Source organism: Mauremys reevesii, linkage group 3 (genome assembly GCF_016161935.1).
Source record: "Mauremys reevesii isolate NIE-2019 linkage group 3, ASM1616193v1, whole genome shotgun sequence".
NCBI lineage: Eukaryota > Metazoa > Chordata > Testudines > Geoemydidae > Mauremys > Mauremys reevesii.
The window spans coordinates 33,066,572-33,091,272 of NC_052625.1; the positions used below are offsets into that span (position 1 = coordinate 33,066,572).

The window sequence follows — 24,701 nt, forward strand, 5'->3', positions numbered from 1 at the left end:
ATAAGCCAAGGGAGATTGCAAATAATACTGTCTCTGAAAATGGAAAGTAGGTCTCCTCTTAGAAGAAATCAAGCCCAAGAGCGAGCCATCGATCCTGTCTCCTTCATCTTTTTTCAGAAGCGCATCTGTCTTTTCACTGAAAATACCTCCCCTTCAAAGGAGAGATCTTCCACCTTAATTCTAGTATCCAGAGCCAGAGCAGAGGGAAGCTAAGCATGTTTCCTCAGAGTAACTGCAGAAGCCCGTGTTCTATCAGAAGAGTCCGAGGCATCAAATGAAGCCCTGAGAGCATGCTTTGCCATATTCTGACTCTCCACTATGATCACAACTGCCAATCTTCTTTTGTCATCTGGCAAAACCTGCACAAACAATGACATCTTTTCCTGCAGGTGGAATTGATAGAGGGCCATAACTGCTTGGTAAATTGCAATCCTAATACCAAGAAAGGAAGAAGAGAATACCTTTCTTCCTAGGGAATCAGTCTTTTTCCCTTCCCTATCAGCAGGAGTGGAATGTGCTTGTCTAGAATTCAAACAGCCACCACCAGAAGCAAATTAGGTACAAAATGTGTGTGAAAATAAGAAAACCCTTCCAAAGGCATCTGAAATAATCTGTCTCCTAGGCTTGCTGGCATGGATAGTTTTAGCAGGCTGCAGTAGACCATCAAGGACTGGAACAACCTACTTTTGCAGGTAGCCCTAAGAATGTCAAACACCGGGTGGGAGATTCCCTCCACAGATACTGAAGGTAAGTTCACTGTGGATACCAGCTGATCCAGCAGGTCATGAAACTGTAGAGCATCCTCAGAAGGGGAAGAGGCAGAAGCCATTCCATCATGCCTGTCTGGTGACAAATCAGGATTGTAGTCCGTGTCCGCACACTCTTGTTCAAAAAAAAAAGAGGCGATATCTCATCATCTTCTTCAGATAGAGTATCAGGCACCATTGTCTGAGATGCAGATAGATCCAGTGGAATCAGATTCAAGGATTTCTCTGCTGCCAGACCTTCTACAGATGAAGCATCACCTCTCTATCCATACCTATAACAACCAAAAAATTACTGTAATAGCCCTGTAAAAAGCTATGAAGCCCAGGACTGCCAATTTCCCCAGAAACTGGGATTCCGGAACATACCCATAGGAGGGGGACCAAAACTAGGCATGAACGAGGAGCAAACAAGTTTCTTTATTCATCTTCTAGCCCCCTCTGGATACGGATCAGGCCTCAGATTCACAATGGAACACAGTGGAGACAGCAAAGGACCTTGAGGGAGGACAAAGAAATAGAGAGCAAGCTCTTTGAGATGATCCTATAGGAGTTTTAGGAGGAGGAGCTATAGACAGATCAAGAGAAAGCATAATAATCTCCCCTGCTCTCCATTTTTCCAATGAAAATGACAGAGACCTCAGAACAAGCAAAACAAGTCTGTTTCTCAAGATCTTCTGTTTCTCAGGCCTGGTCTACACTATGAGTTTATTTCAAATTTAGCAGCATTAAACTGAATTAACCCTGCACCCATCCACACAACGAAGCCCTTTATTTCGATATAAAGGGCTCTTAATATCAATATCTGTATTCCACCCCGACGAGGGGAGTAGCGCTGAAATCGGTATTGTCATTTCGAATTAGGGTTAGTGTGGCCGCAATTTGACGGTATTGCCCTCCGGGAGCTATCCCACAGTGCACCATTGTGACCACTCTGGACAGCGATCTGAACTCGGATGCACTGGCCAGGTAGACAGGAAAAGCCCCGCAAACTTTTGAATTTCATTTCCTGTTTGCCCAGCGTGGAGCGCTGATCAGCACAGGTGACCATGCAGTCCCAGAATCAAAAGAGCGCTCCAGCATGGACCATACTGGAGATACTGAATCTGATCTCTGTATAGGGAGATGAATCTGTTCCATCAGAACTCCGTTCCAATAGATGAAATGCCAAAACATCTGAAAAAATCTCCAAGGCTATGATGGACAGAGGCCACAACAGGGACTCAACACAGTGCTGCGTGAAACTTAAGGAGCTGAGACAAGCATACCAGAAAGCCAAAGAATGAAATGGACACTCACAGAGGGAGGGGCGACTGATGACTGTAGCTATCCAACAGTTCCCGCACTCTCCGAAAACCATTTGAATTCTTGGCTGAGCTCCCAAAGCCTGAAGGGTCAAAAACATTGTCGCGGATGGTTCAGGGTATATGTCGTCGCCCGCCTCCTCCCCCCACCCCACCCTCCGTGAAAGCAAAAGGAAAAAAATCCTCTCTCGCCTTTTTTCAATGTCACTGTATGTCTATTGGATGCTGCTGGCAGACGCGGTGCTGCAGCGCTACACAGCAGCATCCCCTTCCCTTCCCGACGGTACAGTAGGACTGATAGCTGTCATCGTCGTCCCGTGAGTGCTCCTGGCTGGCTTCAGTGAGGTCGGCCGGGGGCGCCTGGGCAAAAATGGGAATGACTCCCAGGTCATTCTCTTCTTTAAGCTTTGTCTAATGGAGATTCGCTCCTGCCTGGAATATCATAGCAGCTGGAGGCTGCCCTCCCCTTCCCCCTTTGATCTCTGCTTGCAGAGGCAATAAAGTCAGTGCTGTTATTCATGCATTCTTTATTACTTCATCACACAAATGGGGGGATAACTGCCACGGTAGCCCAGGAGGAGTAGGGGAGGAGAGAAGCAACGGGTGGCGTTGTTGCAGGAGCACCCCCTAGAACGGCATGCAGCTCATCATTTCTGTGGGATGTCTGGGGCTCTGACCCAGAGCGGCCATTTGTCGCTCTGGTTCTTTAGTAGGCTTGCCTGATATTCTAGGCAGGACTGACTCTCCATTAGACAAAACTTAAAGAAGGGAATGACCAGGGGAGTCACTCTCATTTTTGTTCATGCGCCCCCGACCGACCTCACCGAGGCTGGCCAGGAGCACCCATGACAGCAGCAGATGGTACAGTGTGACTGGTAACCGTCTCTGCTAACTTGCAAAGGCAAAGGGATGCTGCTGTGTAGCGCTGCAGTACCGCATCTGTTAGCAACATCCAGTAGACAAACGGTGACAGTGAAAAAAGGCTGAATGGGCTCCATGGTTGCGTGCTATGGCATCTGCCCAGACAATCCAGGGAAAAGGGCACGAAATGATTGTCTGCCGTTGCTTTCACAGAGGGAGGATTGACTGACGACATTTACCCATAACCACTCGCGACAAATTTTTGGCCCCATCATGCATTGTGATCTCAACACAGAACTCCAATGGGCGGGGGAGACTGCGGAACTATAGGATAGCTACCCACAGTGCAACGCTCCAGAAGTCGACGCTAGCCTTGGTACATATACGCACACCGCCGAATTAATGTGCTTAGTGTGGCCGCATGCACTCGACTTTATACAATCTGTTTCCAAATATCGGTTTCTGTAAAAATTGGAATAATCCCATAGTGACGACATACCCTCATTTAGATCCGAGGAACGTCCAGACGTCAAATGGTGCACATAAAGCACCAAAGTAAAAATCCTCTTCAGATCAGAAGATGGACCGGAACTGGAGCAGGGGTTGAGGCTGGAGCCAAAGACTTAGATGGCAAAGGATCTGGTGAAATACTCAAATCCTTGAAACTGAAACTGGAACCAGACTTGGTTTTTGGAGCCATAGAGGCCCTGTCAGAACTGGATGGTTCTGACATGTGGAATCCAACTCTGCTAACAGTGGCCATCTTTTCCCAGTATTCTTCTTTGGAACTGACACAGCCAGAGCCAACAGCATGGCTCTCAATTCTGTCACAGGTGATCTTCCCATCTCCATTAATGGTACCTTTCAAAGACCTGACTGCTTGAAAAGCAGGACCCCGGAGCTGGACCTGATGGAGGTTCCAACTGGAACCTTTAAACTGCTCTACCTTGCTGGAAGAACTCAAAGGAACTGAAAATGGCCTCTTAGACATTGGATCCGACGAATGCCTGGATCCAGAGGTTTTAGCCTCAAGTACCTCCTTAAGGAGAAGAACCTGCAAACTGTTCTACCACTCCTTGCAAGATCTGGGCATGAAAGTCCAGCAGATGGAACACCCTAAGGGAGAGTGGCCCTTTCCCAAGCACTTGAGGCATGTAATGAGGTTCTCCAACACCAGGAAGACAGCAGGGCATAAAGCACATCTCTTGAATCCCCAGCTTCTTCTTTGATTTGGTTCCACCATAATCTGGAACTGAGCTACTAACTTAATTATCTATACTTATCACTAAACTACAAACTATGTTAAACAATTAACAAAACACAAAGAATGGATTTATTTGGTGTTGGTCCAGTTTTGAGCAGGGAGTTGGACTACATGACCTCCTGAGGTTCCTTCCAATCCTAATCTTCTATGATTCCATGAGTGGGAAAAGAACAGATCTGAATGGACCAGAGAGGTTCACTTCCATCTTTGGCACATGGTCAGAAGAATGTTAGGCAGTAGAGGGCTCTGTACCCCTTTACATAGCTTTCCCTCAGAATGTTCAAAGACACTGAGCAGAGAGATAGCAGGGGGCATGAGAGTGCTCTAACTGGATACTGCTTGGAGAAGGTTCTACTGTTAGGCACCACTAGGCAATGTAAGACCCCACAAGTGGGAATATGCATAGACACTCGAAGAAAGGGAGATTTCTGGTTTCAGCTAGACTAACAGTGTCCACAAACAAAAGACAATCCGCTCTCTGACAGGTAAGAAAGTAGTACCCAATAACTTGAATCAGTAAAAAAACACAGATGTTAGGCTATTAGCTTTCTTTATTACAGTACGTTGGGGATAACGTCAACTACTAAGTTAGCTCAATTACAAGGAAAAATATTTCTAAGATATAAAGAAATCTAGTATTAAAATTAATACTTTAGCTGTTTCTCCAGCCACCAATGGACAAGATAAGTCCATAAGTAGCAATTCTAATCAACGCAGTAAAAAGGATTAAACTATGATTATATAGGCACAGGAGTTTTTCCTGAACTGGATTTATTTCTTCCATTCCACTGATTTCAGGCAGAAGTCCCCCAGCAGAAGAATCCATCATTTTCTGCAAACAAGCCATGTTCTGCAGCAACATCTCTAAATTATGAAGCAAGGGAAAGGGACATTTTACGCCTCTCAAGTCTGTCTACTTCACACTTCAGGATCTGGACACCATTAATATAATCTTAGCTCAAACAGTATACAATAATCAAGGACTAGATTGGAATACCCTTACTCACACAGTACTATCTTACTGTACAAGCAGTCCCAATGACCTCAGTAAGCCTACTCATGGTGTAAGGTTCTATATTCAAAACAAAAAAAGTAATCATTCTTGTCTTTATTAATACATAGCACTAAAGCTCAGCTACTGAGTCAGCAGCTTTGTTTTAACTATTGAAAAGCAAGCTTTTCTAGTATATACACTATCAGGGGCACATGGCATTTTTGTTATATTTACAGCTGATGCTGAAAAGCAAGATCCCCTCAGACACTTATATAATTAAAAAAAAAAGATAATACTTCATTTTATATACAAAGCAAGTCACACCACACAACAAAGCTAAATGTTATCTCATGTGTTGTACTCCATTTCATTCCATACTAACTGCATCCAATACACAGGGATTAGCTAAAAGAACCTACACTTTGTGTAGGCTGAAAACATGTAAATCCAAATTAACTGAAGCCATCATGAGTAATTTGTTAGTTTATTGTCCACACTACCAACCCTAAAATCTCCTTTATAAATAGTAAATGTAAGGGTTTTTTTTCCCCTAGTTTGAAAACATTTCACTACGTGCCTTGCCCAATCCTCTATAGATATTCTATGCCTATCACAGTCCAGTCATCAGATGCAGCTTCAAAAACAAATGCCAGTTGGCTTCACTCCATTCCACCAACTGAATGGAAAATTTTCCTAAATGCAAATAAGTATCTTGCCATGTTTAGGATTAGATCATGGGCCAAACCAATTATTTTTATGTTTAACATACGAGAGTCAAAGTCAAAGAAAACAATTGGAAGGTGAAACAAGGAGAAAACAGGGTTACTCACCGTGGAGTAGTAACTGTTGCCTTTTCTGTGTGCAGCTCCCCCAGCAGAGCTGGGTAGTTTCCTGGAGATGCCAAGAGAGGTTAGCTAGCCCTGCCCCTCATTGTATGACATCACAACCTTACACATTCAAAAGAACTGGTCCTCTCTCATCCCTGACCTTCAGAATGTCTTGAGTGAAAAAGATACTAAAGAAGCTCGTACAACAGTTGTGTCAAAGAGGGAGGAGCGATACATGTCCTAATCAAGCTGTATTTCAAAAGGAAAAATGAGGTCTCAGTGAGTAACCCTGTTTTTTGCTTTCCCAAAAGAGCTGCTACTCTTACTAAGTACCATGGCTGTGGAAATGGGAAGCTAGGGAGGAACACAACTGAACAGCAGTGAAAGATGTCTTGACCCTTTAACAATTGAGAGCATGATAAGTAGACTGTACTGGAAAATTCAGATTTATAGCACCATGAGCTTACATAAAAAAGGAAATTAAGTTATTTATAACCCCTAACAATGTTACAAAGACCCCATGAGCACAATAAGAGATTTAGTATGTAGAACTGTTATGTTCACAAATACTGTGTGTGAGGATAACCATCACACAAAATGTTATATTTCTGCAACCAGGGTATAAACCACACACCACAGAAGATTTTGACTAACTATTCAGGACCCTAACTCACCAGCACTACAGAGATACTAAATCCCTCAGGATTTTTCACTCAGCCACAATACTCCTGTGCTAGATGGAGTGAAAGCTGCCCAGACCACCTCCTTCCATTTTCTATCTGTCCTGGAGTAGAGCTTGCAAGTCACCCCAGTCCATCAAAGTCAGATCAGTAACTATTTTTTTCACTTACATTAAAAGACTAAGAAATATGAATAGTTAAAGAGCATTTCTGAAACACTAACTTTACCAGATACAAAGAACATTTCAGAGGGAGAAAGTAGCACACGTTTGTTTAGGCCAATGATTCATAAAATCCACTACTCTGCCTCTAACATTGGCCTATATCTGGCACTTTAGACGAAAGAATGGAAAATCCCTCCCTCCTGCAAAAAAGTATGTTTCAGACAAAGGAGAAAGAAAGATGCCTTCCTGTACCCATAGCAATAAGCTTACAGCCTGAAGCCACTTACTTGTATCTCAGCTAGTATAACTTTAATTTATCTACCTCCTTTTTAAACACAAAAACAGTATTCAACTGACCTCCGGCAGTCAGGCATTCTACCTGGCAAATACGATGTGCATTAAGCAGCAGTTAATTTCCTTTTATTTATTTTATATTTACCTGTCAGTAATTTTTTCAAACACCATCTGCTCATGTATGAGACAGACTGTGCAGTTAAAATGGAGTACCCAGTATTTTGTTTTTACTTAGGAAGGGATTTCAAACATGCCTAAGTGATTTAAATCAGGGGAAAGTCAATGGGACCCGTGCTCCTAAGTCATGGAAGGTGCCTTTCAAAATTCCATTCTTAAAACTATAAGCAAAGGAATTACCTAGTTTTAAAAAAGCAAGTTTAGGAAAGTGAGATTATTATAGGACCTAAACCATTAAAGCTTGAGACCACTAACTAGGTGAGGTACCCTCTTCAGGCCCTTCGCAACAGCAGATACCCGACTCACAAATCAACTGATGCTCCAAGCTACATGTTGGCATCGGTGGCCTTTTATTTTTTTTTTTTTTAAACCAACCCTGTAGTTGAAAGTCAGGTGCTACTACAGTCATTAAAGGATAACAAGGGATAAAATAAGACAAAAACTGATAAATAATCAGGCATGAAAAAAAAGGCCATGGATTCTGAGCCTATGAAATCAGAGGAACACTTAATACACCTGATTATTACTCCTGGGTGTTAAGAGTATAGTTTGAAGTCACTGGCGTGCTTCTATTAACTTGACATTGAGAAAAATAAAATCAGAAACAGAACTAGACAAAAAACTCACAGCAAATTAAGATAACTGAAAATGGGTCATAACAGTTTTCTCACAGAAAACATTTCAAAACACACAACTCATTTCTAGAAAGAAATGACTTGCAATAACTATAAAAACAGTGTTTTAAGAAACATCTGTTAAACAAGCTAGGATGTTGGTATAATAAAGAGTTTCACCCATCAACAAGCAAAAAGGAATTATGCATTAATAGGGTCCACAGTAACTCATTCTCATAGGACAGCTACTGGGGAAGAGTACTCCTGAAGTCAGGGAACCAAGAATAGGAATCAATCCTAAACACTTGCAATGCGAGAGGAAAGTCTTTTATCTGTCTAGCCGAATAAAATATTAGTTTAAAAAACAAGACAAGTGAATTTATTAAGCCCTAAACCAATTTTTCTTTGTAAAAAAGGTTAAGCAGAACTGCTTACAAGTGTTATTTTAAAGAGGTCAGTCTGCTAGATAACTACTATTTTTGCACAACAAAGAATTAAAAGTTCATAGTAAGAAAAATTTCTCACATGTAAAACCTGGCAATTGTATATGAAAATAAAGGGTAATTATAACAGACAATTCTGACTTTATTGCAAATGGCTGCTCCTTCTGTTACAGAGCCTATGACATTTTTATCTGGATGGATGATTTATAATTTTTATAATTAGTTTTCCATTTTTTACCTTTATTTAATTTAAAAACTTACTTTCATACACAATTAGAACTCCTCTTTTTTGTAACACTGATAGTTAGAAATATGACCGATTGAATTATATTAATGAAATTTAAGAAAGCATGGCTCAAATTAATTAGCAATACAATAAAAACATAAGAACAGACATTTTGGGTCAGATGGATAGTCCATCTAGCTCAATATCCTGCCTTCCGACCGTGGCCAATGCCAGATGCTTCAGAAGGAATGAACAGAACATGTAATCATCAAGTGATCCGTCCCCAATAGAAAAGGTAATTGGAATGTAGAAAAGAAGTGTATTTGCTTAATGTAGACCCGGAACAAAGGGAATATTTGTGAAAATAACAGAGATACTAGTGTAGATTAAGGATCGAAGATATCTTCACAAGATTGTAAAATTGTATTAGTAAATAGGCACAATATGAAAAGTGTGCCAACCACAAGGTAAATACCTATAATAGACACCTAATGTACCATACAGAGATGTTAAAAGAATACCATAACCTAGGAGTGTCCACCAGGCAAACGAGTAATTATTTCTGGTATGTTTGCAAGAGTCACAGTTGAGGGTCGACATTAAATCAGTCAAAGTTGTTGGAGAAATTAAATGGCAATTTCTGTTGAAATAAAACAGATCTTCAGGCTTGCTTTGAGACAACTTTTGTTTGTCTCCAAACACGCTGAACCCCATAAAATCAACAGGTACCATAGGTCCTCATTAGAAGATATCTGGTAAGAAGTAAATCAATCAATATAAGGTTCTTGGTGAAGTCTTCAACTTTTCTGAGTTAGGTATCATCAGCCTAAGTGCCCCTTTTCTCATTTTTGCAGCGTAAAAGCCAATAGACCAAAGACAGATTTCTAACAGTAATACTATAATCTAACTGACAGGCTTTCCTTTTGTACCTACCTAAAGTTCAGATACTACCTACAGTTCTGAACATAGAGCTACGGGTTAAATTTTATGAAATATCCAAGTTAAAATAGTTACAAAGTTTAATTGCAGTTAATGTTATTGTTTTAAAGTTGTTTAGTATTAGTAAGATGTTACGGTGCGTATACACGCTCATAAGTACAGAAGAAACATGTTTTAATAATTGAGTATTAAATATTAATCAAGTTGTTTATTGTATCAATCTTGGTTAATGCAGAAGTGTTTGATTTGAAATGGAAGAGAATATTTTAGTGTTTGGAATTGGAATTGGAATGTTGATTTGATAATGAACTCTGGAAGTTGTTTTGTGTAGAACAAAATTGGGGATAAAGTTTCCGATACTTGAGGCTGGAATAAACTCACCTTGCATTAAAGTTAGCTATAAGTAAATGAAAAATAAACTTTAAGCTTCACGATCAAAGGAACTTAAGAGTATTGTACATATACACACACAACAGATTACAAACAGATTTATAGTTTTTAAATGTTACAAACATTGACAGAAAACAGAATTAGATGATTTAGAATAATTCTGCTGGCACTGTGTTTTCAATTAATAACAAGAATCATGAAATTATAACAAGGATTAAACAATCAGCTGAAAGATAAAAGCAGCCTCACTTGAAGATCAAATCCTGAGCAAAGAGAAGTGTTAGTCCAGATCCAGACAGCAGCTACCCACTTCCTATAAAAACAGTCCTGAAACGTAACCTTCCTCTCACCAAGAGAAGAATATTTTTAACCAAGTGGTACTCGTCCCAAATCCTAACCAAAACTACCTTCAGAAAGAGAGACTTTCCTGAAGATTGAAGACACCAACACGCAAGCAAGCAAGACTACCTTATCCTACCTAAGCAAAGCAATATTTGTCACTCAAATTCCATAGATAAGCTCCGTACACCAAGGGAGGGCAGGATTTTGGCTCAAGAAAACAGAAGGTGCTACTTTTCTAAATGGTTAGAAAAATTGGAATTAAAACCTTTGTTCCATAAACCAAGCCACTGTGCTGATAAGATCTACATTCTAGAGGGAACAGACTTAATAACCCAAGCAACTTCCATAGTTCCAGATAAGAAAAGAAAAGTTGTACTAAATACAAGAAAGAAAAAATTGTATTTAATAGCGTTAAGATCAGGAAATGTTTACTAGGACGTGGTTTCTACTTAAAATATAGGTTGATGTAACTACGGTACTCGGGGGGGGGGGGGGATTTTTCCAACCTAATCACCAGTGTAGATACAGCTGAGTTGAAAGAAGAATGCTTCCGCTAACCTATCTACCCTTGCTCAGGGAGGTGGTTTTCCTACAGTGATGGAAAAAATCCTTCCTTTGTGTAGACTGAGTCTGCACCAGGAGGTTATGCCAGCATAGGTACGGTGCCATAGCTATGATTCTATAGTCCCCATAGTGTAGACATGGTCTAGGACAGAAATATAACTGAGTCAGAGGTTCTGAGAATTAAGTTTTTCTATGCATTATTTAATTGCTGTTTTAATAAACACTGTATTTCATCGCAGAACCTGCTCATCTTTTGGTGTTTTTTAAAACCAAGTTGGCTACCACTGAGCTCTTAAAGTTAGGTTGGTTAATTGCTTAGAATAACATTAATATAAAGTCCATATTCATTTTGCTGTATGTTACATACTTTTAAATTGTGATTTACAGCATTATATGTATTGTGACAAAGTTCCTCCTCTACCTTGGTGGGTCCTGCGCTTATTGGCAGATTTTGCTCACCTTAGTGATTTTCCCCACAGTCTGGATCAACTCCTCCTGTGTCTGATCAGGAGTTGGGAGGTTTGGGGGGAACCCGGGCCCGCCCTCTACTCTGGGTTCCAGCCCAGGGCCCTGTGGATTGCAGCTGTCTATAGTGCCTCCTGTAACAGCTGCATGACAGCTACAACTCCCTGGGCTACTTCCTCCTGGTGTCTGATAACGCTCATACTCCTTAGTCCTCCAGCAGCACACCCTCTCACTCTCAGCTCCTTGTGCCTCTTGCTCCCAGCTCCTCACACGCACTTCCTCTCCTCTGGCTCCTCTCTGCCTGACTGGAGTGAGCTCCTTTTTAAACCCAGGTGCCCTGATTAGCCTGCCTTGATTGGCTGCAGGTGTTCTAATCAGCCTGTCTGCCTTAATTGGTTCTAGCAGGTTCCTGATTACTCTAGTGCAGTCCCTGCTCTGGTCACTCAAGGAACAGAAAACTACTCATCTAGTGACCAGTATATTTGCCCTCTACCAGACTCCTGTACCCCACTGGTCTGCGTCTGTCACAGTATGATGATAGGTTATATTGCTTTTTTCTTGTTAAATTGTTTTAGAATACCAATGAGATATTAGCTTCATTGATCATTAATGCCTTTTTGTTTTAATACACTGATATAATTTAATATTAATATTTTTACTTTTGAAACGTTAGGTTACACACTATGCAATTAATATGGTGTAACCTAAGAGTTATTGGTATCCATTTGGTCTTGTATTGTAATCAGTTTTGACTACTGTGTTTAGTTTTAGAAAGTTTAAGTGATTTTATGAGTTACTATACTGAACTTTCTTCAGTTTACTACTATGTTTGTGATACTGATTTTCAATCACGGTGTTAAATTTCGCTTGTAACATTTGATTGTCAATTGTTTAAATGAATGTTTTTAATCAATTTTTCCATTTCTTTACAGAGTTTTTATATTTTTATAACTCAATTATTTACCTTCTATACTGTGTAAATCATTTGCATATCTGTTACCATTTAGTTAATTTTAGAGGGATCTTTTTTTCCTAAATACTAAGCCTTATTTCAAAGTCACATTTCTTTGTTTATCTGGTTGGCATCCTCTAATCCAATGTGGGACCATCTCTTTCTGGGAGAGTCACAAATTAATGATCAGATAGCTCCATCTGCTGATTTTCTTTTCCCGGAACTAGTCCTAAGAGTAAGTTGGTTAATACTTTTATTTAATCATGTATTGCTTCTCCCAATTGCCAACCTTGATAATTTTTGGTAAACCGCCACTTTAACCTCCACATTACACTTGGTTTTTTGTACCAGTATAGCTACATCAGCTTAGTTGCCTTGATGCTGAACTGGTGCAAACCTCTAATGTAGACAAAGTGTGCCAGAAAAAGAGTGGCTTGCAATAGTACATTACCCTGTTTCAAACCCTAGTAAGGTGCAAAATGCCAAATCACTTTTTACACCAGTGTAGCACCTCTTCACTATAGGTCCACACCAGATCAGCTTTACTGGCACAGAGCATCTCCAGTGTAGACAAGCTCTTGGAAGCATTGCAGACAATATTTTTATTCTCTCTGTAAAATGCCATGCACAACTACGGATCTATACTAAATATTAGGCAGGCCAGTACAGAAGCTTAAGTTTAGGATGATGGCCATGCATGTGCTCACCTTAATATATACATTTTGTGTTGAAGGACTTCTGAACACTGTGATATTACAATAAGGAATCCACTAAGCCAGTTTGTGTATTTAAAAGCATATTTGCAAAAACTTACACCAAATTTTTCAGATACAAGTGTTGCAAACAGTCACTGAAGTTTGTATGAAGATACATATGTGGCCTGATCTTCAAAGCTGGTGAAAGGAGGTGAGAGTGCTTAGCACTGCTGGGGAAAAAATAAAAGGGACCACTTCTTTTGGTCCCTCTATCTTGACACATCCAAGTTCAAAACCTGACAATTACTTATAGCTTCAGTGACTACAGGCTTTCCAGCATATTCTAAACAATGTGATCAATAATGTTATTTAAAAAAGAAAAACAATAATGAACTCAATGCAATTATGACTGAACTTTTCACTGTTCTTGGCAGTTAGCCTAACATTAAGAGTCTTCCTGCACCCAATCCAGATGCAGAATTGCAAGGAGAACATGGGCCAGAAGAGACAGCATCAATACAATCTAGTGTGCAGAGCTGTATGTTGCCTCAGCTATTCAGATCATTCTCCTCCCTAAAGGAACCAGACCCTAAAGATGTTACATCTCCAAATTCTGTTGTCTGGTTTTTGTTTTGGGTTCCTTTTTGGTAGGCCCTCTTATTCACATAAAATATCCTAGTATATAAAAATGCATATGATGTAAAAAAAACACATAGAAATGAAAGCTTATTATTATTTATTAACTTTATGTGCATTCTGGTATACTGAAATACTCTTCATGTCTTTCTTCTGGGAAGAGATAAATGTATTTTGACATGAAACTAAAACTAAAATGATTCCTGTATTTCTATCAGTCTTCGTCCTTCCCCAGAAACCTGGATCACATTTAGGATACTAGTGCACAGCATCAATCACTCAGCTTTTATTAGTTAAAGTGAAGGGGAGAATTATATGGGCTATTTAGATAAATGAAGGGCTGATTTTGGAGAGCAGACTTCAAGAGCTCTAAGTTAAGCCTTGAAAAGAGATGATTGAGAACTGTCTTAATCATGGTTTTAATAAGACTCAATGGGATCATACAAGGATCTAGGGATAAAATCTGTTCACATGACAAGGCAAAGGTGTCACCTGAGGTCAACTAAAGGAAAAAAGACTTAGATGAAATGTCAAAAGCAGTATCTTCATAAGGGTCATCAATATGTGAAATAGGCTGCCAAAAGAGAGAGATAGCATGAAGGAATTTGAGACTTGACAGACGTACAGAATAAACTAGTTACATTTACTGAGTTGTAAAATTCAGACACTGTGATGCAGAGAAATCTGGGATATCTGATTTCTGAGGCCACCAATTGTTTATATATGAACATTTTAAAAACATATATTAGTTAACAATGCACATTTGTTAAACCAGAACAGGAAAAAGCAAAGCTTCCAAAAATATTGCAATAAACAGTCATTTAAAATTTTACTGGTAGACCAGGGCTCATCTGATTTGAAAGAGGCAAAAAAGCAAATATCTGATAAGAAGAAAATCTCCCAGCAGGGACTTACAGTTATTGCCTGTGACAGAATGTGTTAACAGGTGAGTCTGTGCTCTGATCATTCTGACACAAATTAGCTTCCCCTCAGAGGGCTGACTGGGGCATCAAAATTTACTTAGTTAATCAGGATAGCAGGCTGGGTGAGCTAAAGGATTAATTAGCCCCTCACCTGAGGACTGATAAAAAGGCACAGGAAGGAAGTGTAAGGGAAAGAGCAGGGCTAGATAAGCCCAGAGTCAGAGAGCCCTCCAGGAAGGGAGACCTCTACTCCTCGTAGGTCCAGGAGAAGCACTGAGGATACTAGGGCCATTGAACCTAAATACTGCTGCACAAAACTGTAAAGGTCTTGGTGGAGGGATCTGAAATAAACAGCATGGTGTGGATATTCAACCAATGGAGTCTGAGCAGGTTTCTGTGATGCCAGAGAGCAGGGATATAGAACCGCCCTGTTTCATTGACCAACAGTACTAATTCCAAATCAGGAGAGACTAACCAATCAACTGCAATGTAAAGCCAAAAAACAGCCTTTGTCCATTTTCTGACCAACCATTGTTGGCCTAAACTCACTAAAGATTCTACTGAGGATCTTACCACCTAATAAAAGAAGCTTCCACTTTGATGGTGAATCAAATTAAAGCTTCAATTCTAGAAAAAAGAGCAGGGCCTAGGTATTGGGTGGGAGAGACAGTGAACAACTGCCCAACTGAGTTTATTTTTTATATATTTATGTGTCCCACAGATAAAGAAGTTCCACTCCTGTTTCTATTTGACATCTTGTGGACTAGATTGTGGCTAGTGCATAATAGTGGGGGAACCACTTAATAGGCCTTTCTTCCTCTTCCCTGTGCAAAAGGCAGCCTCAAACTCAGGCCTTGGCTAAACTGGCGCTTTACAGCGCTGCAACTTTCTCGCCCAGGGGTGTGAAAAAACACACCCCTGAGCGCAGCAAGTTACAGTGCTGCAAAGCGCCAGCGTAAAGGCGGCTCCCAGCACTGTAAGCTAATCCCCACAGGGAGGTGGAGTACCTGCAGCACTGGGAGAGCTCTCTCCCAGCGCTGGCGCTGCGACCACACTCGCACTTCAAAGCGCTGCCACGGGAGCGCTCCCGCGGCAGCGCTGTACGGCTGCAAGTGTAGCCATATCCTTAGTACCTGCACTCCTGGCAAGTGTCTAGTACAGAAGCACCTCAAGGAGGGAGGACAGCAATAGGATGTGGTGGGACCCATGGGACCCTGTCCTCCCACACTGGCCAACAGAATAGGACCAGGACAATTCCACACCTTCCCAAAGGGTTCTGTAGCTCCCATTCTGGCATGGACTCCCAGGGCCACCCAGAGGATTCAGGGGGTCTAGGGTCTTTGGCAGCAGAGGTCCTTCCGCTCCGAGTCTTCAGGGCACTTCGGCAGCGGGTCCTGGAGCGAGTGAAGGATCCGCCGCAAAATTGCCACAAAGACCCGGAGCGGAAGGTGCCCTCACCGCCGAAAACCCAGAGCGGAAGAAGCCCTCGCCGCCGAATTGCCGACAAAGATCTGGAGTGGAAGAAGCTCCAGGTCTTCGGCAGTGGGTCCTTCACTCGCTCCGGGTGAGTTCGGCAGCACTGAAGGACCTGCTGAAAACTCTCGTGGGGGCCCGGGGCAAATTGCCCCACTTGCCCCCCCTCTGGGCAGCCCTGTGGACTCCCACTCCCAGAGGCTTGCTGTTTGTGCGGAGCACCTCAGCGCTCACTTTGCAACCCAGTGCAAGGTACCGGTATAAAAGCCAGAATAGAGCCCTACGTGTTGTAAAGAGTTCTTTAGCCTCTTGTGATAACAGAAGGAACACATTTTAACTCAGTTATATTTAAATTTCCATATTTCAACATTTTTCAAAAGAGAGGAAATGATCCCAACAATAGCACAATGAACAGATTTAAAGCCTGAACTACTAACATGCAACAGGAATAAATTCCTTCACTTTCACAATTATAATTTACTGTAGTGAGAATATACATTTTCTGAAGTCCATAGTATACAGGTGTTGGTAGCCAGGTTCACTTCTGGTCTTACACATTTGCATGGGTATTCAGTAACCTAATCGGAATGGAACTAATCTGCTCTTTTAATGTAATAAAAGACCTCAAAATTCAATTTCTGACCTTTTCTGAAGTTAACATCCCATTATAAAGACCGTGGGAAGCTCAGAGCCCTGATGCCTTTGTTCTTTCAGGTTGTCTGGTAAGAATCTGAACAAGACAGGAGTACGCTGGCTTACATTGTACGTATTTTCTTTGTGATGAGGCAAGATAGAAATATTTTAAATGAAAGTCTGAATACTGAACAATGAAGTAATTTTGACAGGAGGGAAACAGCTCGTTTGATCCAGTGTGTGTGCACTTAGGGGAGGGGAAGAGTCACAACCTGAGAGCCAGCAGATCTGCTCTCTATTCCTGACTCTACCACTGTCTCACTATATAATTTTGAGCAAGTCACTTAGCCTCTCTGTGCTTCAGTTTCCCCATATGTATAATGGTGACAATGATACAATGCTGATTACCTGCCTTCATAAAGTATATTAACATCTATGCATGAAAAGTGTACGTGTTAGATATTTAAGATGTGAAGTAATACCTAAGTATTTATATAACCACAAACCTGAAACAATGCATTTTCCTTAGTGCCATTAGATAAGTTTTTTTCCCCAAAGAATTCACCGGAAAAAAAAAATCAGGCTTAGAATTCACTGTGCAATAATAAAAATAAGAATAGGAATACTAAATTAAATATTATAATGTTTAAAAGTATAGTACTAAAAATATATTACTAATAATATTTTACTACCTTATTCATAAACTACATGTAACAGAGCTTACTTACAGGTGAGCTATCCTCTCTCCTTTTAGAGGAGGTAGAATGTTCCCCGAACCAATTAGGCAGTTGTGCACTATAGTGAGACACTGCTGTACATCATCTCTGGAAGTCAAAGAAGTCAACATTTAAGTAAAAAATTTTAATGTTAGAAAATTTTAAGTGAAGACTATTTATTTTCTTTTTATCAATTTTTTTTTAATAAAGATGTTTTTTCTTGGATAATCTATGGGTACGTACCCGCCGGATCGGCAGGTAGTAATCAACTTCTCAGAGTTCGATATATCGCGTCTCATCTAGACGCGATATATCGAACTCCAAACGCGCTCCCATCGACTCTGGAACTCCACCACCGCGAACGGCGGTGGCGGAGTCGACGGGGGAGTCGCGGACTTCGATCCCGCGCTGTGAGGACAGGTAGGTAGTTCGAACTAAGGTAGTTCGACTTCAGCTACGCTATTCGCGTAGCTGAAGTTGCGTACCTTAGTTCAACCCCCCCCCAGTGTAGACCAGGCCTTAGAAGCTTCTCCCCACTAGAAGTGCTCTGCAGGCAAGGCATTCATTTCTGATCCTCTAATTCATTAATCTTAAAGACCATTTCATAAAATAGCCTTTCATGAAACATCTCCTTTCACAAAACCCTAACCCCCAACAGTTTATTTTTCTGAATTATTTATTTTGCATACCATCGTGAAATAGTGAGGGAAATCATCTGCAGCACAAGATGAAGAGTCTAATTTAATGCACAGATAATACTGATTTTTCCAAACCCCAAATATTATCTGAAAATTTTATCTGGTCCTATATTCAAAGTCTGTACTAAAACTCACATGTCTTTCTTTCTTTCTTTCTTTTTTTTTGGGGGGGAGGGGGGCGGGAGGGAGGGAAATTCACCCCACTGTGAACAGGAGTCAGTGAAAGAAAGTTTTCTTCAGTACATAAAATGTTCTATTGTGAAGGGGATCATTTTCCCAGGAAGATTTTTTTAAACTGTTAATGTTTTGATATCTCTGTGCTACTGTAGATTTTGAAGAGCAAAATAATTTTTTCCTAACTATTGGTAATGAGTGGCCTCCTAAAAACAAAACTTAGACTGCTTCCATCATATAGGGGACCTGCGTATTACACTGAAAATTTACATTAGTTACAAAGTTAGTCCTCTGTCCTTTTATTAAAAAGGCTTGTGATGAGTCTGAGTGAGGGTGGACACATGGGAAACATGGGAACAGAGGCCGATGTAGCTGACTGAATGGAAGAGGCTAAGGGTCAGCCCGGATCTGCATGGGGGAAGCTCCCTAACAATCCCTCTCCCTCCCCAAACCTGTTCCATTCTTCTCCCACCCATGCCTATGCAATAGATGCTAGCCTAAGAACATAAGAAATGCAAAGTGAAGCTACTAATATATATGGATAGAGTCACCTAGTGTGTCCCACATGATACTACTGACCTGGACATTTCTTGTTTTCCATTTGCATAGTGCTCTAGCTTGGTGAGCTCCGGCTGAAGAAAAGAATCCAGTAAGTAATAGGCAAAGGTTATTTCCTTAGACGAAGGAACATGCCATTGGATATTCAGGTTCCACAAGTCACCTGGTTTACCCCAGTCCTATAAGAACAAAAACAAAAAGCCATTTCCCCTTAGTAAAATGTGAAACAAAGATTCATTAAAAACTTAACAGATGTGAATAACAAATTCCAAATATATGACTACCCATAAGTAAAAATAACTGCCAGTTCAAGGAGTTAAATTTATACTCAAATCTAACTGGCAATCCAAGAACAATATGAAATCTGCAACCAATATCTAGAATATAAAAGATATGCTTGCAAGGAATAACTCACTGACAATTTTGATGTTCTCACTGAAGTAGATTGTTGCCATTTGACACAGTCATTCATTTACAAGTCTCAGATATACAAAATACCCCAAATGCTAACTCTGACTTTTGATCTTTCCATCAGAGGTCACCAAAAGATTAGCCTATTTTATCAGTTTTCAATCACTCACTCTTTTAAAACAATCCTGAAATTTGGTATACTGGTTCATTATAAAAAACAAATTTAAAGTTTGACATTCCCATCCCAGATCATCAAAATTTAATCTAATAATTTACAAAGCTTATTTGAATTCCCCTGTGGTGCAATAATGTTGTGTCCAGTTTGTTGAAATTAAGGTAATCTGAGGTCACCCATTCTAATTAACTTTTTTGGCTAAAATCTGGGTATCAAATGCAAATAAGTGAAGTCATGTTAACATAAAAGAAGGACACCTGCCAGCTAGTGTGACCTGAGAGAGATTTTGTAGAACCCAAGAGCCCCAGCCGTGGATTAGGCCTCACTGTGGTAGGCGCTGTATAAACACAGCCCCTGACAACATAAAACCTAATTTATCTACCTACAGAAGAGATGCACAACAGACAATGACAGCACAAGATTCCTCATATTCAGCTCAATATTTTTCTGGTGAAACCACTGTTAGGAACAAGAGGTTACTTCAGGCTCTATGCTCATTTATTGTCTGACCTCTTGACCAAGAGAAGACATTCTAACAAGGGTCCCAAATGCAATGTGGACATGTCCACTGGGGAATCCCATCTTATTTCATGTAGAACAAATAGCCATCATATTATAATTACTTTTAGGTCAGAACGGGTATGTATGTTTAATAAAGAAACCAGTATTTGCTGAAATCAAGATAAAAACCCCTCAAAAGGCTCAGGAATTTGATACTCAGGTTTGGAGGATAGTTCTGCAGTTAAGTTTTGCATTAACACATTTTGGGATGACTCGGCAGATTAGAAGAGCTTTGTGCTGCAGCAACTCAAACCTGAGACTGGAAGGGACCCGTTATTTTGTGATTTCTAGACTGAGTTCAGACATGGTACAGAATCAACGTACTTAAACACCTGTCTTTCCTTCAAATTCACAGACACCTGCTGATATCTGCTTATGAGGGCAAGATCTCTAAATCAACTAACGGTCATATCCTTGGCAACTCTTCGCAAACACCCTCTTCATCTCCAGTTCTTGCCTATCTTCATGGTAAGATTATATTCTTAACTAACTGCATATTACTTCTAAAGCTTTTAGTTTGGTTGACCTCAGAAACAATCCGTAAAGAGGAAAGTTAAGATTATAGGGATTGTCCATTTGTAAAAAAGAGCTTGCTGTTACTTGTCGTCTTTGGAAAATATCCAAGTCTTCCATGGATATTACTTTGTAGAATGACAAGTTAACACAGAAACATTACAAGAAGCATATGATAGATTTTTATGACAATTAGCAGTTGGAATAAAGTGTCTGTTTAGAAAGCATGTGGTGTGCATAACTAACTCTGAAATACTGGGTTTTCTCCTCAGTTTCAGGACAAGTATTCAGAATAACAGGTATATATTTTTTTTTTGAGGCATGCATATAATGGAAGTAACAAGTGGTAGAAAGCTACATGACCTGATTTTCATACAAATATATACAACAAAACTGCACTAGCTTTGCACCAATGAAGATGACATCCACTACAATTTCAGAGTTTTTCAAAACACAATCTGATTAAGTAAAATGTAATTTTATTGCTAAAAAAGGCTCTCTTAATAACCCGAAAACCAGCTGACAACTTGCTCATCGTTGTATATTAGTATGTCAACACAAAGAAGATAAAAACCAAAGGCCAGCAAAATATTCAAGTTGCAATTTAATGTTTTGTTACTATTTCTGCATCTATTTATATTTTAACTGAATTTTAAAATGTGACAGTGTAATTTCACTGTACATTTATTATTCTGATTATATTTCTTTAAATATCGCTCCTAAAATATTTGTCTAATATTTCTCTGTTCTGATCCTTTTATAAAATTGTCTTGTTTCCCAACCACTTTCAACTGGTATAAATGATTAAACAAAGGGCAAGGCAGTGGAAAATCAGGTTTAAAAAAAAACATATGTTCATATTTACTTATTTTGCATACATTTTCCACTGTTCATGAAACCATATGTCCCATATGTGGGGAAGAGGAACCAGGAAGAGCTATAAGTCTGACTCATCAGATACGGAGGAGAGGTAATGATGCTTTGGGAGACCATATCAAATATGTTAATATTTTCTAGGTCTAGACTTTTTATTAATTATTGTTATTATTATTAAACATAAAAAGAGGGTTGGTGGAGTGTTGAAGAACCCAAAACTTTGCTGCTCAACTTTAAAGCTAACAGCAATTTGTACCACTGCATCTCATGATTGTCAGGTCTCAAGTCAGCTCATCATAAATTGCTACATTTAGGCATAATACAAAACCATGATCATCTGCTTTGCTTTACACTATTTAAATATAGTAGTGAGAACATCAGCAATACTAAGTGTGCTCCATGTCATTAAGCTATTCAACATAATATTTAGCATTAATCTTTTCAGCTACTAGCATAAGTTTATTTCAGTTAACATAGCTACTAATTTGCAATGCAGGTTTCAAAGTTTAAAGCATCTTTCAATTACACTTTCCATATTCACTGTATTGATAAATCTTGAAATAAAAACAAATAAAATAGAGTAGCATTTTTAAAAAAGGCTGTCAAATCCTCTAATCCTAAAAAAATGAAAATCCTTGCCTTGATAGGAAAGTATTCAGAAAGAGGCTTGTCAAAGCCACCTGGCACACTGCAGTATTCTGTGGGGTAGATAAGCGTAGTAGAACGAAGAAGATGGTGCAGTAGGTTACAAGACAGAATGTAACCCTGCTTACAGGTTAAATGTAGGGTTCGCTGCAGAATCTTCACAAGCTGCTCCCTGTATGGCAGCAACTTCTTTCCATCCACTCGAGTGATCTAATAAAAAGGTAGAAACATTCAGAAGTAAACATAACCAATAAAGTTCAAGAGCTGTAGCACAGGATAATTAAGCTAAACACAAGTCCACAGTACCTGGTATAAAACTCTCTCTTAAAGTAGTGCTCCATTAAATTTGTGTAGAAACATCCACTTCTGCTGCTACATGAAACAATATCAACTTGACTACTGCAACAGCAACTCCTGACTCTATGGCCTCCCCAAGTCCCAGTGCTGTCCAACCTCCACCACGTGCAAGATTTCTGCCTTCACCAGTGGATCTTTTCAAGTTTTATTTTAAAATATATATATTCTCTTGCAGAGTTTCATCCCCTGTCCATTACTGATACTAGAACCAAAGACTTTAAATTTATTTCCCATATAATTAAGACATTCATTTTCTGTAATGTATATCATCTATTACCCACTCTTACTTAATTCTGCAGTCTTTAGGAAAAAGACTATATGAAATCTTACATATAAACTTTAAGTATAATAGTGCAATAGCAAAAATTAACTGCTTTTTATCCCCAATCGCACTAAAGTTGAGCCAATGATGGAACAGACATGCAAAGAGACAACCAGAATTTAAATACCTCTGACAAAAGCTGAAGGTTCCAGAGTAGCTCCTTATCTAGCTCTTCATCATGCAAGACATCATCATCTAAAGAGCAAAAGTGTTAAGCGCTACTGTTACTATATGGAAGTTAAATGTTCATATCTGAAGGTTTGCCAATTTCAAAAGTTAAACCCACTTGAGTATTACAAATCAGCTCAGCCATTCACACCCAGAGTTCTACATTTATGAATGTTTAACCAACCCCAACCGTCAAATTCATATGTAATTCCCACCCACCAGATGCCAATGCAGTCAGTGTGATCGTCAAGAAGTAAATGCATTTATTTAATACTAACTCAGGAATCAGTCAAACCTATTCTTATAAGTACTTTTATTAAACATAGCAGGCGAAAAGTTTGTTAATATTTATCTCTTGAAATGACTTTTGGAAACCATGTTTCTTTAGAATTTGTTTACAAACAGAATCTTTCTACACACATCCTAATAAAAGCACTCTCTTCCCACTTATTCTTTCCCTGTCTGGCAGATGATTTTATTTTATAAAAGAAAACAGAATATTCTCCAAAGAATAGATGCTGATTTTAAAATTCCAATTCTAAGTTTTAGATCAGCAATACTCCATCCTGTATGAGGCTAGTGGAATACAATTTGAAATCTTCTGAACTTACTGATGGTAAGATGAGTTATAACACTGCAGCAATGGGGCACAAAGAGCTTCAGAGATTCCTCAGGGCAGCACTGAAAACATTGTCACAAATAATCAATTTAAACAAGGAGATCTTATGGTGATAAACATGAAGCATAATCAGCATCATCTCACAACATTATTTACAACAGAAAAGTAAAGAAATAAAAACAGGACCTTACTCAGCTCTGGCTGTTATACAACCTAAAACTTTTTGATGGTTGGAGTTTGATTCCATACTTTTAATTCTCAGCAAGCACAATAGTATATTTAAAGTGTAATACAATCTGCATCTCAAACTTGCAGTCCTATGGATTTTAAAATTATACTCACATACTATTTAACCTGTTACATTTTCATTCCATTACAACTATCAGATTTTAAGCAGGATAATTACAGATAGATTGTAAGAAAAACCTCAATTTCCAATCACATTTAAAGTTTTCCACAAAAGAAATGCAGGTTCAATAAGTAGTAATAGTCTTGTATGTAAATTAAACTCTCAATGAAATAAAAGTGCTCTCCTTCTCACTTTTACTGCAGCCCGGCACATGTCAGCAACCATCCGACCAGCAACTCTTGTCTCAAATATATTTGAAACAGCAAAATTAAAAACTTTTTCCAAGGCAACCTAAGTGGAATACAGAAGAGAAAAATAATTTATCTCATCAACCATCTTTTGAACAGAGCAATGCATTGCAATACTGCACATATGAATGGAGTTGATGCATGTGTGCAGCAAATCGTGTCCTCATCGTTATTCTGTAAAATGTTACTGTCAAAAGTACATGTCAAATAAAAGCAGAAGAAACATGGACCTGGAAAGTCAGAAATAGATATTCTGCAGAATCATTTTAAATACTCAGAATGCTTGAAAGTTTAATATGGAGAGGCCACCCATTCAATTCGCTTTAGTTATAGATGTTGTGTAGTGTGTGTGGTGGGGGGGCGCTAAGTGTTTTTTTGTTTGGTTGGTTGGTTGATTTTTTTACTGACAGAGAAAATCCTGCATGGTTCCTTGCTTGTATGGCATGGCTGGCTTGTTACAGGAAGCTTCTGCAGTCTACGTGAAGTTCAGTGCGTTGGAAGATAAGGATGCTACAATATAGCAATATGTTTGGGGCAAAGAGCTTCACAGTCTGAGAACATTTTCCCACAAGTAACTTTTACTTTGTTACAACATGAGAAGAAAACAAAAGCTCACGGCAAAGAAATTTTGCAGCAACAGCTACAACTTAAAAGATAAAGGGTGGGCATCAACACTGAAAATGCTTC

At 39.5% G+C, this 24,701-nt stretch overlaps 1 protein-coding gene and 1 long non-coding RNA gene across 2 annotated transcripts in view; one reads left to right on the forward strand and one right to left on the reverse strand.

Moving 5' to 3' along the window:
- PSME4 (proteasome activator subunit 4) overlaps positions 1–24,701 on the reverse strand; it is a 236,595-nt gene that overhangs the window by 119,241 nt on the left and 92,653 nt on the right. Inside the window, exons 15-20 of the mRNA XM_039529281.1 lie at positions 23,959–24,057; positions 23,410–23,479; positions 22,758–22,825; positions 21,946–22,161; positions 18,792–18,949; positions 17,353–17,448 (exon numbers count right to left, since the gene is read on the reverse strand). Coding sequence (XP_039385215.1) covers positions 17,353–17,448; positions 18,792–18,949; positions 21,946–22,161; positions 22,758–22,825; positions 23,410–23,479; positions 23,959–24,057 — 707 coding nt within the window. The remainder of the gene's footprint in view (positions 1–17,352; positions 17,449–18,791; positions 18,950–21,945; positions 22,162–22,757; positions 22,826–23,409; positions 23,480–23,958; positions 24,058–24,701) is intronic.
- On the forward strand, positions 6,176–24,168 carry LOC120400563. The gene is made up of 5 exons (XR_005595895.1): positions 6,176–6,293; positions 16,706–16,753; positions 18,822–18,861; positions 20,273–20,385; positions 23,970–24,168. It is a non-coding gene; the product is annotated as an uncharacterized LOC120400563 (long non-coding RNA).